Source organism: Falco punctatus (genome assembly GCF_963210335.1).
Source record: "Falco punctatus genome assembly, chromosome: 6".
In the NCBI taxonomy this organism is placed as follows: domain Eukaryota; kingdom Metazoa; phylum Chordata; class Aves; order Falconiformes; family Falconidae; genus Falco; species Falco punctatus.
The window spans coordinates 38,326,745-38,345,663 of NC_137585.1; the positions used below are offsets into that span (position 1 = coordinate 38,326,745).

General features: G+C 45.5%; 2 protein-coding genes across 2 annotated transcripts; both read right to left on the bottom strand.

Moving 5' to 3' along the window:
- Nucleotides 1-139: 139 nt before the first annotated feature.
- On the bottom strand, nucleotides 140-8,905 carry DDX47 (DEAD-box helicase 47). The gene is made up of 12 exons (XM_080393130.1): nucleotides 8,761-8,905; nucleotides 7,922-8,015; nucleotides 6,305-6,493; nucleotides 5,566-5,637; nucleotides 4,913-5,031; nucleotides 4,317-4,388; nucleotides 4,079-4,195; nucleotides 3,768-3,914; nucleotides 3,328-3,465; nucleotides 1,824-1,894; nucleotides 877-1,006; nucleotides 140-785 (listed from the first exon to the last, which is right to left on the bottom strand). Exons 1-12 carry the CDS (start codon nucleotides 8,836-8,838, stop codon nucleotides 663-665), a joined length of 1,350 nt encoding a protein of 449 aa, XP_080249256.1. The 5' UTR covers nucleotides 8,839-8,905; the 3' UTR covers nucleotides 140-662.
- Nucleotides 8,906-9,333: 428 nt separating this feature from the next.
- On the bottom strand, nucleotides 9,334-18,006 carry APOLD1 (apolipoprotein L domain containing 1; the record flags this gene model as incomplete). The annotated part of the gene is given in 3 exon segments (XM_080393154.1): nucleotides 9,334-14,961; nucleotides 14,964-15,631; nucleotides 17,781-18,006. Coding segments are annotated over 3 exon segments (936 nt in total). The 3' UTR covers nucleotides 9,334-14,919.
- Between the last annotated feature and the right edge of the window lie 913 nt (nucleotides 18,007-18,919).

Below are 18,919 nucleotides of genomic sequence, written 5' to 3' on the forward strand. Positions count from 1 at the left end.
TGGGCCACTCTTCAGGTGACACATCTAAAGTACTGATATTACATTTGAATTGCTAAGATTGATCCAAAAAGAAAACCGTCTGGCAGAGTCAATATTCCAAATGAGCAGAACAGGTCGTGACAAGACAAAGAAAACCAGGTAGCTTTAAAATTAAGCAAAATATATTTGGAGTTCTCCACATGACATGTCCCTTCACTAAGGCAAGGGCATCACACTGTGCTGCAGAAACTCAGCTGCTTTTTTAATTTTTTCCTCTTTCTTCCGACACACCTATCTGACCTCAGATCCATTCTGTGTGTTTGAGTGGTGAGACAGGCTGCAGCAGTGGGAAAGCTGCAATCACACTGCACCTCTTTGTGAATGCGCAGGGCCAGACCACAGCTACTTTCAGGTCCAGTGGTGATAGGCTGGTGTCACTGAAAGGAAGACTGGTCCCATGATACCATCTACCCCCATGGTAGGTATCAGCAAGCACAATGGGCCAAGCTTGGTCTGTAACTGGTAAAGCAGAAGAGAAGAAGTTGTTTTCCAGGTAGACTGCCCAATCTCACAAGCAGTTCAGAAAGAAAAAAAGAATCTACCGGAGATGACTTAGTAGACCATTTTTGCCAAGCTCATGTAACCATAAAGAGAAAAAATGAAAGGTCTGTCCAAATACTGAACTAGAAGGTTTTCCTCTTCTTCTTTTTCCCACCTGCCACCTTATTCCTGACACCAATAGCTTCTTCTGTGTCATCATCATTATCATTCCGAGATCGTTTCTTCTCTCCCTGCTCCCGCAGCTCCTGCAATGCAATCAAGAGATTGACCGTGTTCTGGCACCTGAGGAAATTCATACTACAACAATGAGTAGAGGGACAAGAAGCCAGCACTCACCATTCGAGCAAATCTCTGGGCCTCAGCCACACGCTCTGTCAGCATCATAACTTCTTCCTCTTGCATGGGGAATGCTGGCAGCTTTTTGCCAATCAGGTGTTCAATGCGCTGAAACAGCTCTACATCATACCTGGAAAAACAAGACACCAGCTTGAATCAGCCCTCCTGAGAGTGCTTCAGCTGTCACCACTCACAGACATCACCCCTTATCTCCAGCCCACGGATGCTTGCACTGATGGCCTCACAAGGCCTTGACTTTTCAGTTTCCCATGCTCTGCCAGTGAGCAGGTGCACAAGAAGCCAGGAGGGAGCCTGGCAGGGACAGCTGGCCCGAACTAGCCAAAGGGATATCCCACACCACAGAACATCACACTTGGCACGTGAACCAGCGGGAGTTGGCCAGAAGGGGCTGATCACTGCTCAGGGACTGGCTGGGTAGGTATCAGCAAATGGTGAGCAATTGTATTGTGCACCACTTGTTTTTCTCCCCTCCTTGGATTTTATTTCTCTCTCTCTCCCTTTCCTCTTCATTACAATTGTTATTCTTACTGGTTTTGCTTTATTCCAGTTATTAAACTGTTCTTATCTCAAACCACCAGTTTAACCTTTTTCCAGTTCTCTTCCTCGTCTTACTGGGGACGGGGAACGGGGGGAAAGCGAGCAAGTGGCTGCACAGTACTTTGCTTCTGGCTGGGGTTAAACCATGACAATTATACAATCAAGTTATAAACAGTAAAGTTCTGCTCATTACATGCCTGCTTCTAGAATTTATCTAGACCTTTCTCCCTTCTCAGCCTGGTCTTTGAATTCTTTCCCTTTAACTAAAGAAATCCAACTGGCACACCAAAATGAAAAGCAGTATTTTCTTCTCACCCAGGATGAGGTTAGACATTTTCTGCTCTGAACCACATCTGGGAAGAATAAGTCTATCACATTTTAACACTTACTGTGTGACAAAGGTGATGGATTTGCCAGATCTCCCAGCTCGAGCTGTTCTCCCAACACGATGAATATAATCCTGAAAACAATTTTCTTGATAAGCAATAATATATGTGCACCAAACACAAACCAGAAGTTATGATAAATCAGCCCATATAATTTTTCTTTAGGAAAGTACGAGAAGATTAGGAGCAAAATACAGCCAGGATTAAATACTCAGGGCCGTGTGCAGCATTAGGATTTGAGAAGATGCTGGCTTGTGGAGGCATACCTTTCATTTTAACATTTGAATTCTTCTCTTTAGAAAGATGACTACCAGCTCCAGTTACTCAAGATTGCAGGACAGAAGTTATGAGGCATGACTTTCCCAATGAACTATCACTTCCTTGGAAAGCTAATATTTAAAGTGAGCCAATTCCTGCGTTTTCAGTCTTGGGATCTAATGTTCTACATAGTCGGTGTTCTAGACACACTCTCTGGCAAGTAGATTTAAATTTGGCAAGCATAGTGAAAGGCAGGAGCAATGAGAATAATTTGGAAGCATCTGATCTATTAAGCATCTTCTGTTTACATGGTTCTACGCTGTTTTCCAGGTTTTATACTACATTATGGAAATTAAAATACTCCCTTCTCCATGCAGGATCTGTGTGGAGAAAGGAAGCATCATGAGAAAGGATGTGTTCTGTGACATAGTTAGGCAAGAGGGAAGGGCACAAAACCCGTAACAATGTCATTCAAGCTACTGCCCCCACCATTACTTTTTTTTTTTAAACTTCTGTCCTTTTATAATGTCAAAAGGAGTGTCTTCCAAAGAACCACCAAGCTTTGTTTGCAACGTGTAGTGTCTTTGATCATTCTAAGGAGCAATACCAGTTCCTGAAATGTATGTCAATGGTATGTTTCCCAGACTACTTTTGGAAAGCAAAGTCACCCCCCTAAGACAATACTATACTTTCCATATGGTATATGGTTAATAACTCACTTTTTTTCAGTTTGCTGTACTATTGTGATATGAAGGTGAAATATATTAAAGACATCTTTCTTGATCAAACTCACACTGAACATAACGGGAGAATTTTTACTTTTTGGTTTTGTTTTTTTTTTAAACAGTTTAAAATGTGAAGGCAAACCTGAATCACAGTAACAGAGATTACTACCTGAAACTAGTAATATGTTAAAACTGTTTTCAAAGTCTAGAAGCCCTTTACTGCAATATGGCAAAACACACACTCAGAGCAGAAACACAAAGACACAGAATATCCCTCACTTCCCCTCTTCACTTACAGGAAGTAATTGTTCTACAACTCTAAAAATGTAGTTCTAAAAAGCAGTTCTACAATCCAGATGAAGCCACTCAACCAAACTGAGATACCAACTCAGTACATCTTTTAATCTACAGAAGCGTGAACTAGATTTCCTGTTAGCAGAAAAAAGGTGGCTTTGTTCCCTTGTCTAGCTTCACTATGCCCCCTCGTCACCAGAAGCTCTCAGCTGGCACACAAATTAGCCTACCTTAGAGTGTGTAGGAATATCAAAGTTTATCACCACATCAACATGTGGAATGTCCAGACCTCTGCTTGCAACATCAGTAGCCAGCAGAATAGAACGCGCCTTTGCCTTGAACTTGTTCAGAGAGCCCAAGCGTTTATTCTGGAAGAGAGTAGGACAAAAAAGGGAACGAGATAATAATGCTTATTCTGGTTAATATGCTGTTGTTGAAATACTGGTAAAGAAGAACTGAGAAAAACTACTCAAAAGTCTCATTTCTCCAGTTTTTTTTAACTATTACAGAACCAGTGGCAATTTTCACATTAGTTCAATTTCTAGGGCCGAGTCCAGTACACTAACTGTGAAACACTCCTTCTGCAAGGTAGTTGTGACTCAGTATGGTGCAGCCCATTTCCCAAGCAACAAGTCTCCCGTCTACTCCATTCTGTGAGGTATGCCCATACCTGACTCATTTGCCCATGGAGAGGAATGGCAGTGAACCCCAGGTTGCGGAGCAGTAGAGCAGTCCTCTGAGTATTGTTACACGTACTACAGAATATCATGAAAGAGTTTCCAGCTAGTTCATTCAAGATATAAACCAGGTAGCTGTCCTGAAAAGAAACAGAGAGAAAGGGGTGGGGGGTGTGAAGAGATAAACACATATGCCATATTAAAGAGTAAATATAAGCCAGACAAGGTGACAAGATACTGGGCAGCTGCGGGAACAGCAAGACAAGACATAGCCACAAGAGGGAAGAAACAGAAGTGGCATTACCTTGAATTTGGAGGGGATGAAAATGTAGTACTGCTGCAGTTTTTCAACAGTCTGGTATTTGGAAGAAACAGCACATTTAACAGGATTCTTCAGAGCAGCACGCTGGAGTTTTTGAACCTAGGAAGATCAATGTAAGTTAGTACTAGATAGACAGAGATCTTGTCAGAAACCTGTATCATATAGTTTAGTCAACAGTATAGCCTGATGAAAGCAGTAAAGCAGAGTACTCTGCTCTCACCTTCTTAGTCATAGTAGCAGAAAACAGGAATGTCTTCCTGTCTCGAGGAATTACTTTTAATATCTTGTCCACCTGTAAAAATAGAAATGAAATGGAAATGCTGAATACAACAACAATCAAGACATAAGCCTCCTCCAAACATAATGATCGTCCAAATGAAGAATAATGCGTGTGTGCAACTTAGGCTCAGATTTCTGTAGGAACATATTTCCCCTATTCTAAAGGGAAGGTGTAGGCTGCTAGCTTGTTGACAATTAGACAGTGTGAGCTCCAGAAGTCCAGCAACAGTGCAAATATCAGGCAGTATTACTGCTGGAACATGCGTGTGATCGTGTTATACGGTAACTGTGTCTATGTCACATACTCCAGAAGGACCAGTAGATTTCAGAAACAAAATGCCTCCTACTGTCTTGCTGGTGCTCTGCAGGAACTCTCCTAAGTTCTACTCCCAACATAGACTTGTGCAATTATTAGATCTTAGTTAAAATTTGCCATTAATTTCTACAGAACAGCTCTGTGTTTACTATGTGACTGTATGAAGTAATTTTAAAGGGACTCATCTGGTGTTCCAAATTCTTCTTCAAGCAGATTCCTACCTCTGTCTCAAAATCCATGTTAAGGATCCGGTCAGCTTCATCCATCACTAGGAACTTCAGAGCTCTTAAGTTGAAGCCCTTTGTGTTCTCCAGATGATCAACTAGACGGCCAGGCGTTGCTACCAACAAAATCAGGAGAGCAAGTTTAGAATGAAAGCAAAGTAAAAGATCCAAAGAGGCAAGAGTCATCTCTTACAGAAATGGGATCCTTTGCCCAAGAGAAGTAAAGGTAGACAGCTTTGTGGGAAGGACTCTCTCTAAGACATCCTCAGAGTGTTTTGAAATAAAGACAAATGGAGTCAGACTCTGAAGAATGCTTTCCCCCCGCCCCTCCCCTAAAGAAAAAACAAATACAAAACAGACTGTAGATGAGCTGTACTAAGGATGAGACTAGTATCTTGAATACTTAAGGAGAATGAAAAACCAATCCAAAGGCAGCCTAGCAGGAATGCTCTGGAATGAGTCTGTAGCAGCAAGACTACTGGTATATACTTTAGAAACATTTAACAATCCAGTACTCAAATCTCAGGACAAAAACAAATGAAGGATGTACCCTTGCTTCTTCCAATGCCTTTTAGCCTTTTAGCACTCTTTCTCTGGAGAACTTCAGTTTGATAATATTCATACCCCACACCCCCAGCATGTTAACTTACCAATTATAACATGGGGTTTCTTGGCTAAGGCCAGAGATTGAGACATCGTGTCAATTCCACCCACAATAACCGCTGCAGAACAAACAGAATACAGTGAGTCTCGTATAGCCCCAGCCAGCTCCTGGCACCATAGTGTTTCCTCCTACTCCAAACCACCCATAACTCTGTATAAATGAAAGGTTACTTAGCTTAATGAGAATTCGCTTTATTTTAGCACACCTGACCTTCCCAGGCCTCTTAAGCTGTACAATGAAGTCCTTACTGGCCTTGGGTATTTTGACAGTTGAAGAGCTACAGGCAGAATCTATTCCTTGCAGTGCAACTCAACTGCAAAAAATCTAGGAATTTTAAAAATACCCACAAAGCTTTCATATTTGTAGAGAGTATCTAAAGAACCAATACAGACTGTCTGAAGGAAAGATTAAATTACATCACACTACAAAGTGGAGCTCTACGCGACTGCACTGGATACAAACATATTATTGAGAAGATTCTCTTCTATTTTCATCTTTAACTGTTTGGACTTAAAATGCAGAAGAGATGCAGACTACTCACAAGGAAAGACCATACAGTCTTTTTTCCCAAATCTGATACCAGATCTCTGTCTTCCAGCATCACAAGCTTTTGTCACCTTTTGTTCAACCCTCCACACAAATACTTTCTACTTTTTCCTTTGCAATCTAGAGCTGAAAAACTTCAGTCTTCAGGAAAACTGCTCTAATAGCACAAAGCTACTTACTACTTTGGACACCAATGGAGGATCCAAGAGCTTCAAACTGCTCTGAGATTTGGAAGGCCAGCTCCCTTGTTGGTGTGAGGACAAGAGCAAATAATCGCTGAGGTGTTTCCAGCAGTGCTTGAAGAATTGGCAAAGCAAAGGCTCCTGTTTTTCCAGAGCCAGTTTCTGCCAGTCCAATGATATCTCTGCCTATAAGGAGCAGCAAAGGTGGCAAAAACTGTTACATAACTAGACCAGAGGAAGAAGCCTTTAAAGCACTGTGCAATAAAGCACAAGAATTCCCTAAAGACAGAAAAACAGAGACACACAAAGGGTAAAGAACAATGAGCCAACACAAAGAATTTCAGAACACCTTTGTAGAATTTTTAGAATGTGACTTCATCTGTACAATAACCACAGCCTTGAACCTTTCCATTCTCTAGTTAAACTTCTGGCAATATAAGTTTTCATAGAAACCTTAAGTTCAGAAAAAGCTTTGTTTTATTATTTCTCAAATTTGTCTGTCAATTTACAGCCTATTGCTTCTATCTGGGTAAGTATTCCAGACCAATTGTTGTCTGTTTACTGGCTTACAAGGAAATAGATTCCCACGTTTGAGACTTAGGTCATACCAACTACAAGACAACAGCAAACTCCCATTTTGCAAGCCACAACCAATTAGTGCTATTAATTAAGAGAGAAATCTAAACTGGTCTGCAGCAGAAAGGATTGAGACAGCACGTCCTTTGCCCAAACTCCTACGGCTGAAAAGAACACAGTGCCAACAGGCCTTAAACTGGAGAAACTTTCTCAGGAATGCAATCTTACTTTCCCCCACTCCACCACCAACCGCCTCCCCCCTCCGCTCCCCCCCCCAAAAAAAAAAAAAAAAAAAAAAGAATCTTGTATGTGGAATAAAAGTGTCTGACAACAGTGAAGTACCAGGACAGAGCAGGACATTGGAAATTTATTCCTATTTTGTCACTACATTGCTCTGTTCCTGCTTCACAGTGTTTTAAAAAAAAAATATCAAAACAAACAAATACTCTACAGGCAGAAATGCTTGCTGAATTCAGTAATTTATTTTCCTGTAATTATAGAAAGTGAATGTGGTTTGGCTATTACTGACTCCAAGAATCCTAATTTCAAAGAATTGCCTGCTCACAGCAAAGCAGATTATACAAGTTAAGTAATCAGTCAAGCATGTCCAATTTCAGACACACACTGTAGGTCTCTACCAGAAAAGGCAGAGCCCCAAATCTGTCAGAAGTTTCTTGTGTACCCTTGAGTATTTCAGAAAGAAAACTGTCAATAAGGCCTAGCAGCTCTAACAGCTGACAATAATGTTATCTAACACTGAGTGTCAGAACTACGCAGCAGTTGTGAATGCTCCAGAACCCGTGTTTGTACCCATTTGAAACTCTGCAATTGCAGGCAGCTATAGGAGAAATTGGTATTCCAAGCTCCAGCTGGGAAGAACATAAGAATGAACAGAGAATACTTCTACACAGAGATCTTCAATGATCAAGAAGTTAGAACACTCTCATCCCTGCCACTTACTTTCCACTCAGTAAAATTAATTCATGTAGAGCTCCTGGGGCATTCCCAGATTCGGGATTAGAGAAGCCCACTGCTCACCTTGAAGAGCCACTGGAATAGCCTCAACCTGGATCTTTGTGGGTATCTTCCATCCCAACTGGTCACACGCTTCACACAGGACATCGGTCACTCCCTGAACATTAATAAAAAAAGGGAAACATATCACCAAGGAAACCTAAATTAGATCAAAGTTAAGTTAAATACATGCTGCAACACAGCCAAACTTGTCTCTAGCTGAGACAAACCCCATCAGGCCCTCGATGCAACTACATGAAAGGGCAAGCAGTGATCCCACCTCCACCAGGAACTTAACAGGTTTGTTCAAAACCGTTAGAGGTGACTGGCATCAGTAAGGAACTAGTAATTTTTTCCCGAGCTTACACAAGGAACTTCCCCACCCCACCCCAGCTGTCTCTTATCCCCTCTGCGGATATCCCATGAGCATGGAAAAAGGAAAACGCCTGTGCAGGTTAGCACTGCTCAACACACAGGCAGCGGCTGAGAAGCCCGGAGTGTTAAGCCTTTCAAGGCCAGCCTCCCTGGGGCAGAGATCCGGCCTCCCCAGACCTGCGGCGCGGGCACAGCACCAGCACCGCCGCCACACGTGTCTGCCCGGCGCACAGCGGCAGCTCCGCCGGGCCCGGGGCCGCCCGTAACCCACGGAGCGCCGCAGCCCGGAGCCGTGCCACGGACGAGGCAAGCACGGCGGAGCGGCGTAGGGCACAGCTCGCACACCAGGCTCTGCGAGGAGCTCGTCCCGTCCCGTCCCGTCCCGTCCCGTCCCGCCCCCCCCGGACTGACAGGCGGGGCGGGGACAGGAGAGCTCCTCGGACAGGGGAAGGAGCAGCGGGGCAGAAGCGGCCCCAGCCCGGTCTCACCAGGTCCTTGAAGCTCCGTGGCTCTTCCACCGCCACCTCCGGCGCCTCCACCTGCCCTTCCTCACCTCCTGCCGCCATTTTGATCCGCCCCCTTCGGAGGCAGCGCGGAGGGCGCCGGGAGCCGTGCCCCCCCCCCTTGGGCGGCGTTATGGGATTTGTAGTTCCGAGGAAAGAGCCAATCGGAGCGGGGGGGCGGGGCTCGAGGGGCCGCGCGCGGCGGCAGCTACCCGTTGGGGCGGGCGCTGTGGTCGCGGCTGTCGGCGGCGGGAGCCGGGCTGGCGCGCGGGGCGGGGCGGGGCCGGCCGCGCCGCGCTGGGAAAGCGCTAGGGCCGTGTTAGCGCTGGGGCCGTGGGGTGCGGGCGGCCTCGTGTTCTTGAGCCCAGAAGGTGCCCTCCGCGCTCGGAGGTCAGCAGGGCGCAGCCCTCTGGGAAGCGGCTCTCACGCTCGGGGTACCAAGCGCTGTCGTTTTCTCCTCCTGATGTGAAGGAGCCGCCGTGGGCCGCGTTGCCGTGCCGGTGGAAACATCCCGGCTCTGCGCAAGGCTGTTTAGCAGACACGGGGAGGCCTGTCTTCTAAACGTGTACAAGGCTTGTTTCCTTTAAACTTTATTTGGCTTGTGCTTCTGCAAGGGGATTTGTGTGACGAGTGCTGTGCTTTGCTAAATTGGAGACTGGGGGTGAATTTCCACGGAACTCCAGAGAGCTCTCCGGGGAAGGGGGGGTTACGGAGCTGTATTGGGGTAAGAGCACGCTGAATTGGCTGTGTGAAAACCCACCTGCTTGGCATTAACCACAGCTGGCTGAGGCGCTGGCCTGCAGCTCAGCATTTGCATCAGGCAGTGTGTGTGGTGGTGGTCTTCATTCAGAAACTCTACAGTTGTGAAAGAACGAGACAAAATGAACTGGCCCGGCACAAAAATACAAGAACACATATAAACTTACATATATAATACGTATAAAGAGCAAATTGACTTCTTCAGAAGTGCTGATATGAAACATTTTGAAGTACTAGTGAAGGTAAAAAAAAAATCAAAATCTGTCATTGTTCCACCTTGTTTTCCTGTTCATGGTGATTTCCAAGGTGCAACTTTGAAGTGTCAGAAATGCATAAAATAAACTGAACTGTAGCAACTCACAGCGTTAAATGAGAGTAGAGGGGATGGGAATAGATGAAAGCACTCCCTCAGCTCTCTTGATTGCTGTTGTGATGACAGCAGCAGGCAGGGAGCCTGGAAGTACCCAGTGAGAGGTGAAAATGGTGATGGATTTACTGCCCTTCCAGGGAGAGCAGCAGCAAAATATCATATCGCCATGATAATTCCTGAGCTCGTTGGTTTCCATCTGGTCTGGATGCAGCCTCTCTGATTTGTAGTCCCAATGCTGGTTGCAGCAGGTCAGCCTTGCAGCAAAGTGAACCTCCTTTGTTTTAGGAAAAAGAATGCTACCACATCAAAGAGCTTGGGCTTTGGAAGGACAGCATGGCCAACTGCAAAATGGAACTCATGGCTGCAATCATGACCAGACCTCCCTCTGTCTTGCTGGTTGGAAAGCCCAGCTGGGTGTGCTCACAGTGGAAATGCTGACGTACCAGAGCATCTGTCACTGGATTCCAAGTGTGCCATTTCCTCTGCTTCCAGAACAATGAGGAAAGTGAGAGGAAATCCAAACAAACTCGCTGTGTGACAGGGAAAGGAGAGGAAACCTGAAACAATTCACTGGGCAGCAGTGGAAATGAAACTGCTGCATCCCACTGTGCTCAGGAGCAATGACTTTAAAATAATAAATTAAATGTTAAAGTACCACAACCAACAAGAAAAAACCTCCGAGAAACACCCAGTGTAGATGCTAGTTATGACCATATGTTTCAAAAATTACGTCAGTCTGAGCTGTGAACTTGCTATCGTTAGTGCTAAAGGTTAAGCTTGGCCAGAACTTAGACATGAACCCTTGTAAGGGTCACTGGGATGACTCAGGAAATGGAGTCAGGGATGTGACAGGAAGTCACTGCTTGCAGTTCTTTGTTGAATTCATTGCCCATATAATACTGTAGGTGCTGTTTTGGTGGGGAGCAGGGTGGAGCAATTCTGTTCTGGTAAAATTCCGGTTTGGGTAATTCCCTTTTGTCAGCAGATGTATTTGAATAAAAGTTCCCACCTGTCCTAAACTGCTCTTGGGAGCACTCGTGATAAAAGAAGTACTGCTTCTAAATGGTGATTCCCTTTTTGTGCTTTTCAGCACAGTACACTGCAGATTATATTGGATTTAGAAATTTTCACTCTAGGGCTTTTAGACTCAGCTTTTGACCAAATATGTTCCTAGCCCTACTGCATGTTACAAGCTGTCTTCCTTAAGGGGGGCAGGGTGGGAGCATCCACAGCAGATGAATTTTAGTGCAGGTATAAGGCAAACTATTTCATAAGGGATGCATAATAAGACAGGATGTACAGCGTGTATGGTAAATGGTCCTGTCTACCCACTGAGATGCCTAGAGAGAGGCTGTTGGGATATCCTGATTCCCTGACTATATTCGGGATTCTTTGTCACAGACATCTTTTATTATGCTTTCAAAACATGCTATGGGACTTTATGTTAAAATGATATTTGCGTTTCTGCTTCACTATTGAATCATTTCTCCCTGCAGCAGGGGAATTTATTTTCAATAAAAGGGAAGTAAAAATGGCATCAGGAGGCCAGGCTTTATAACTGCCAGCCCAGGCTAAACATCAAATCACATGTACTCTTCTCCCCCTGCTGCCTAGCTACCGAAGGAAGGGTTGTTCCACCAGCACATCTACTACTTTGAAGGGTAAACAGCATAACTACTAGCAAAAAAAAGCTGCTTATCAAAGACACTTCCCCCAAATGTTGCTTGTGACTCTAAGGGAGTCATGATATTGGAACTAAGCCAATACTGATGCTGGACTAGGTGCACCCCTGTCCCAGCCTAGGTCACTTGCTTCTAGTGCTTTCTTGGTACCAGCTCTGGTGGTCATCTGACCCAGCAGTGAGCTGTTTCAGTGAGCAAAAGGAGTAAGAAATTAATCTTACCCCCAAATACGGTAGATTTCTGCCAGCACAGCTCCCAGAGCTGGCTCTCCAGGATATTGCATGAGATCCAGTGCTGACTTCATGGGAAGAGACAGGACAGTATGTCTGGAGCTGAGTGAGGAGGATTTGACCACCTCCTGCCCTGTCTGCTAGCTGCTAGATCAAGTGTATCTGAGGTGTGAGGGCACAGACTTAGACTCACAGGACAACCTAGCTTAGAAGGTGTCCAAGAGCACTGAATGGGTTTTGGAGCAAACTAAGTCACATTGCTCCTGTGACTTGTCTAGGACTACAGATCTTCCAGCCTGTGGGCCCCACTGTCTGCCGGAGCCTCCCTTTGCATTCCTAGCAAAACCTGGAGAGGGAAGTGTGGTAGCTTGGGCTCAATTACATGTGCACAGCAGCACTCTGCAACAACCCAAATCCTGACTTTGAAGGGTTAGCCTACAGGAAAACAGAACAGAAGCAGGATTTTTTGCCTGTGTGGCTGAGACTGGAAGCAAAAGTATCTGATTCATCACCAGCTGCTAAAACAGTGGCTGTGATTGCAGTGCTGGACTGTGCTGAGCAGAGCAAACCAACCCTTGTGAGCTATCAAATTTAGATCTTTCTGCTAGTCAGATTAGTTCATTCAGAGCTGTTGTTGTTCCTGTGTTGTCCCCTCTGTGTGGACATGTGGATGAAGCTGCATTGCCAGAAAACTGGGGAGGAGGTAGGAGAAGTATGTTATATAATTTTCTCTGTGATGACAAAACGGGGCATCTCAGAAGTATGGTTAAGTGGTAACTGATCTGATGGAGTTAGCTGGTGATACGCTGGAGCACTAGGGAAAATTTTGCATCATGTCTGCCTTTGCATAGCGTGCAGTTCACACTCTAAAACCATACTTACATGCCCATACATATGTGCCTCTGCATCTGTGTCAGAGACCAATATCCACAGCATACATGGGCTAGTGTGCACACCAGGATATATACTCACAGAGACAAACACATAAACTCATACACAAATGCCAGCTCTGTTGCATGGAGCTGATGACCTCACTTTTCATACTTGCCTTCTGAACATGTCCAGCTGCTCATATTGATCCCCTAGCTCCAGTGCCTGGAGCATGAAATCGAGCAGGGTGAGCCAGGGGGCAGAAATGTGATCACATGCAGGTGTGCAGAAACACATTGACACAAAAGTGCTTCATATTAATTTAATCGAACCAGTAGTGTATTTGTTCATTTCTGGCAAACAGGCATGGGCATTACAAGCATCTGACTCACACTCTGAAGGATCAAAACTTTTGTTCTTATGTGTAAAAACAAATGTTGATGTGACAAGAGGAAGAGACAAAAAGGACAAGGGTTCAAGCTTTGTGAGATGAAGTGTTGCTCTTCCTAAGAGTTTGATCGATGTTTTAGAATTACAGAGTGGATTTCCTGATAATTTTAATTCATGTATCTGCAGGGAAGTTTCTCTTACCCATTGAGGCATACTTGTGGAGGTGAAATTATCCCTGCATTAACTCCTTCAGTTGTCTCAAGCTAGTTTCTGGGGTTTCTGCCTTATACCTCTTCCAGGTACTGACGTGATCCCTGTCATCACAGTACTGGAGCACTTTTCAATATTTGTCCCAGAAACATCCTTGTGAGGCAGGGAAGTGCTACTATCCCCATTTTTAGACAGAGAACCGAGGCACTGAAAGGTCAAAAATCATAAAGGACGTATTTAGCAGATCAGTCACTCGAAACAGGGTCCCAGTCCTTCCTCCTGTTTCATAAGCGCTCTGCCTCTGAATCATCCTATTCCTCTGCACCCCTCTTGAGTGTTAGTACCAGTACATATTTTGCTAACACAAAGCCTTCCCTGGGAAGCATTAGTAGGAGTATGTGTAGCTCTCCATGAGTGCTGCCTCCTCCCTCACAGACGAACCGCTGTGGGTCTCACAGGCTGCTCAACTGCGTGGAGAGTGGTACTCCCACCTCTCAGATGTGCTCCCATAACAGCTGGGCTCCAGCTCAGACCAGTAACACCAACCTATGCTTCTGTCCTTGCTGCAATAGATAACTGCTTTCTTCCACCAGTGCCCTGAGGCAGGCTCTCATCCCAGGGTCACTGACCTGTCCTTCTCCCTGTTTTTGTTCTGCAGATCTGTTGTCACTCATTGACCGTGTTTCACCTATTTTATAACTACTGGCATTCAGGCCATGCTTTCCTTTTTGTACATGGACTTGCCCTCCCTCACAGCCAAAGAACAGGTGACTTGCTCTCACATGCCACAGACTTGCTTTGCCTCTAAGAACAGCTTCTTTCCTTTGGAGCAGAGGCCTCCTTTTTAAAAGAAAAAAAAACCCCAAACATATTTAAATACAATATCAAAACCTTAAAAATAATCCTGTAAATATGTAAATAAATAGAACACAAACATCACAGTTCTCAGCCTAGAGAGGTTTCTTCAAAAGGGATTACGATTTCTGGCCCTGCTGTTTCACCCTGGGATGATGAGCCATCCACACAGCCTGTCATATATGGACCTGCTTCCTTCAACAGCCTTTCCAGATGTACCTTGGTAATGGGACTGTACTTCACTGGAAGCTGGCAGCTGCTGGCTTTTTGAGGGTAGCCCAGCCCTTTTACCACTTACAAATTCATATATTATTTACGAATCAAGTTCAATCAGCACTAGGACTGCAGGGATTTCATCAGCCTCCTGACCCACTTATTTTTTTGCTGCCTTGGGGAAGCAGAGCCAAGGAGATGGCTGGAGAAACATGGGTCTGAGGAATGGCCGCCTACTCCTGCCATTAGGCTTTGGGATCTGCTTCTGTCTACACAATAGTCCGTGTGTCCATCATATTCTCCAACTTTAATCAGGTGGCTGCTGTCGGTGGAGTGTGCGTGTGTGTAAGCTTTAGCTTCCGATCAGGAAGGAGTTTGTGTTCAGATATAGGTAAGGCACATGCGAGATGTGATCATCTGTTTGGATTAGCACCACCAATATTATGACAGCAACAGGTAGCAGTGCTAATGGTGACAATTAATAATGTAATGTCTCCAAGACCAGTTCGTAACTATGGGACAAACACTGTTTCAGCTGGATGGCCTTGGGATCTCAGCAGTCGTTTTAGCACTCAAGTTGAGTCTCCTCGTGCATGGGGAAAGCTTTGTCCTGGACTCAAGAAGTTCACAGACTTCATCCATTGCCCTGGTGCAGGTCTCAAGGTTGGCAGCCAGCTTCTGGATTTTGGCTTTCAGCACAGCCTGGCTCACTTTTGTGACCTCCTTTGTATATTCTGGCACGAGGAAGCTGTGAGAGCCGCAGAAGACCATGAAGCAGACGGAGTTATACAGCAAGATGGAGGCCCTCTTCTCTGACTGGCACAGTGTGGGGTCCCCTGGGCCCTGCCCCCGGCGGAGGAACTCCAGGCAGCCAAGGATTTCCCTCATCTGTTTCCGACAAGTCATTGCGATTTCCTGCACCTTCTTCACCTCCCGGGAATTGCAGAGCACTAAGGAGAGATCGGAGGTGATGCTGACAGCCCCCCCAGCAGTGGCCAGGCCCAGACCCACAGCGGATGCCAGGAGAGAGGCTCCCAGCGTTGCCGGGCTCAGGGACAGCCCCACAATGGCTGTGACTGCTCCCGCGGCTGTCAGGGTGCTCCCGCTGATGTTGGCAATCAGGGACCTTTTGCGGAGCTTGCTGAGTTTATGAGCCGCCTTGTGAAGGTGAGCAATCTGGCCACGTAGCCTCCGTCTCTGATCCAGCAGTGCTGTGTGGAAGTGGTGTGTGGGGTCTAGCGTCTGGGGGAAGGCAGCACCATTTCTCTCCATGGTCTCTGTCCAGGAACAGAAAAAGCTGGGTTGGGATTTATGTTAAACCCCCCCATGAGACATGCTCAGCCCAGACCACCATTTCAAGGATGGCATCCAGCCAATTTTTTTTCTTCACTCAGCTACACAAAGGGTTTGCTGTCTGCACACACATACACACTCACGTACACACACGTGCACGTACGCACTTGTACATTAAATTACCATATTCCACTGTAACTTTCAGACAGAGGAACTCTTGAATGTTTTTCTTGTTCCCCAAGAGGACTAAAATATCTTAAGGGCTGGGTCAGAGGTGCTGTTGTTACTACCTCTGTGAAGACACAAAGTGTCTCTTCCAACCCTGAGGACAGAAATTACCTAGAGATTGAGTGACTCAGTTCCCAGAGTAGTAATGCTGCCAGAACTACTGTGTGGTCCCCATGATAAGATTCAGAGGATCTGCAGTATTCAAGGGCATCTTTCACAAGAAAGGCCATGCACTGAGAGGGTGAAAGCCACCCATCCCAGGCTGCTATTTAGGGGTCATTTCCCATTAAAGAAGGACAGAGGAAAACTGCTGAGGGGAGTCAACGTCTGTTTTTTCCATCTAGGAGGTGAGAGGCTTATTGATGCCTCAGATGGGTATTGTGAACATCCTTCCTTTCTTTAAGCCTAAGCAACTCAAGGTCCTGCAGCATTTTTTTCCTATTTTAACCTGGTCTGCACAATGGTGTGAACCCTTGTTCTGTGGTGCTTAGTCCAGCCTGAGGTGGTGGATCTCCAGTGACAGTGGCAGGGAGGCCTATGGACCTTGTTTAAGAGGTTCGTGAAGGGCACACCAGAAAAATGAGCCCACTTTCAGCGCACACTCCCTTGGGGATGGGGCAATAGGGGAAATACAGGCACCTGTGAATAGAAACTGCTGGCTATGGCAACCTTCACTGGCAAGATAGCAGGAGAGTGTCTTCCCTTCTAGAAGGTGAATCTTCCGGGTTTTGGTGCTAGGCAATTTCTGTTTGCTCCCTCTGTTCTATGTCATGTCACAAGGGTAGAAAAAATATTCGAATAAGTATTTGCAGGTTGCTCTAAGGCTGCAAAGTGCTTTACAAAGGAAGCCAGCATCCTTAACACTGCTTACATATACAGCAACTGGACGAGGGGGGCAACAGAAGTGATGTAGCATTGCCTGCTGTCTGGTGGAAGCAGAGCTTTTGTGCTCCACCACACTGCACTGTGCACAGAGCTGTGCTGCCTCTGCACCTAGCAAAGTCTAGCCATAGAGCTAAGAAGCTTTTTGCAGTCCATAATGCCCTCCTAGCCAAAAGAAGTCTCTGCAGCAGAAAAAACCCTGTCCCAGAGCAAATTAAACAAAACTATTCATTGCTGCAGCCACCTTTGCAGTTCTAAGTCTTCGGTGGTGGTGGTGCCTGATCCCTCACATGGACACATTGCATAGTTAGGATCCTTGGGGATTTCATTCTGCAGAATCCCTGTGTTTGAGAAGGAGGAAGCCTCCTACCATAAAGAGTCTTTCCATCCCAAAGTGTGTAAGTAAATAATTCTTACGGCAATTTTCTTCCCTTCTGCTTGTCCTAATCCATCTCACACAGAATCCTTTAGGACCTACCCCTATGCCATTCAGAACAATGACCCCAGTCTCTTTTGGTATCATCAGGCCATTTGAACCACTTAGTACATTGTGCTTTTCTTAGCTGGAGGCAGTGTCCTCTCATTTTTTATGCTATAGTCAGAGATTAAGCTGAAAGCACAAGGGCTAACACTAAGCTAAACGGATACTGGCATTGAAATTAGTAATGAGTATAACATCAATAACTTAGCAAGAGATCAATATGATGATCATTAAATACATCGATTCCTGTAGCCTCTTAACAATTTGTTCTGCAGATTTTCTTGCTGAGAACAGTCTTAGGTAATAACAATGATCATCTCACTTGGTTAAAAGAACAGTCATTCAATATATAGCATAAGCTGTACAGTGATGCATATCTTTTGAATATACTGATTTATGCCAGCATAAAGGAAAACAAAACCAACTCCTGCTCTTAAAGAAAAACCTCCCCAACAATAAAGGCATACATTGCTCCAAACCTGCAAATGCTTTCCTAATACAGTACTCAGAAACACTTGAAAAAAACACTGGTTCAAACTTACCTTTAGTTTCCAGCTGACCTCCCCAAAGACAAATTTGATCTGTTTCTGGAGGAGACCAATTTATAGCTCCTGTGGACCAATTGCTGTGATGGGAATGCTTTGCCTCATACTGGGAGTTTGCCATTTCCTGCTCTCCCTTGTGCAGAAGGATGTGACATACTGGAAAGTGACCTGCGGGACAGCGAGCACACATCACGTTCAGGAAACGATCCCTGCAAATGAACATTGTGTGTTCGCTTTTCCTGAAGTGTAGGGGGAAAAAAATTTTAAAATCTCAGCCTATTTCTGGTGCTGAGCTAGTGCAGTCATTCCCCCCAGGGAACAGTTGCCTTTCCTTTCCCTGAAATAGCAACTGACTTTACTCTGTGCTGGAGCTGCCAATTGCTTGATGACTGAAGAGTCCCCCTGCCACATGTCTTGAGCTAGTGGAACCTCAGTCAGGCAGCTACTTCATTCAAGGTCAGTTTACTTTTGAAATCCCAGTTCTTTGGGACAATCGTGTGACTGGCTGGAGCACAGCAGTGCTGTGCGAGTGCTGCAGTGGTGCTCTGCTCGTTAAAAGGGAAGCAGCTCTACAGCAAGATGATTGCTCTGAATTCCCATCCCTTCTCCTTCGGAGTAGGTAAAACCATGCAGCATCCTGCAAAAGGAGTGTTCTCCCTGTGTTTTTGCTGTTTCTTACCATGGACACCATGGTAGTTGAGAAACAACCGTGTTGTTTTCCTAAGATGCCTGCCCAGCCACCAATGATCAGAAAGAAAGGGTCATTGGGGTGCCCTCTTTTGCTCCCTGCTGTTTCTTGGCAGTTGTGCCCACATACAGATGTGGCCAGAGGGAGGAAGTGATGAAGGTGGTGGGAGGAACAGCCTAAGTGACACTCCTGGCGCTGCTTTTCACACTGAGCCAGGGCCGGCTTTAATCAAAGACAGAATCTTTGGATGGGTTCAGGAAAAAAAGGATTTTTTGGTGGCACTAAGTGGTGCAGCACACCTTAGACCAAAGTAGTATGTGTCCTTATTGACACAGGGCCTGTGGTTGCCAGATATCAGTTTTGAGCAGTTCTGCTTGAAGATGGGCCATCTGTTTCTCTTCAGGGCTGTTTGTTGACAGGGAACCTCTGATTGTGCCCTAGTGTCCCC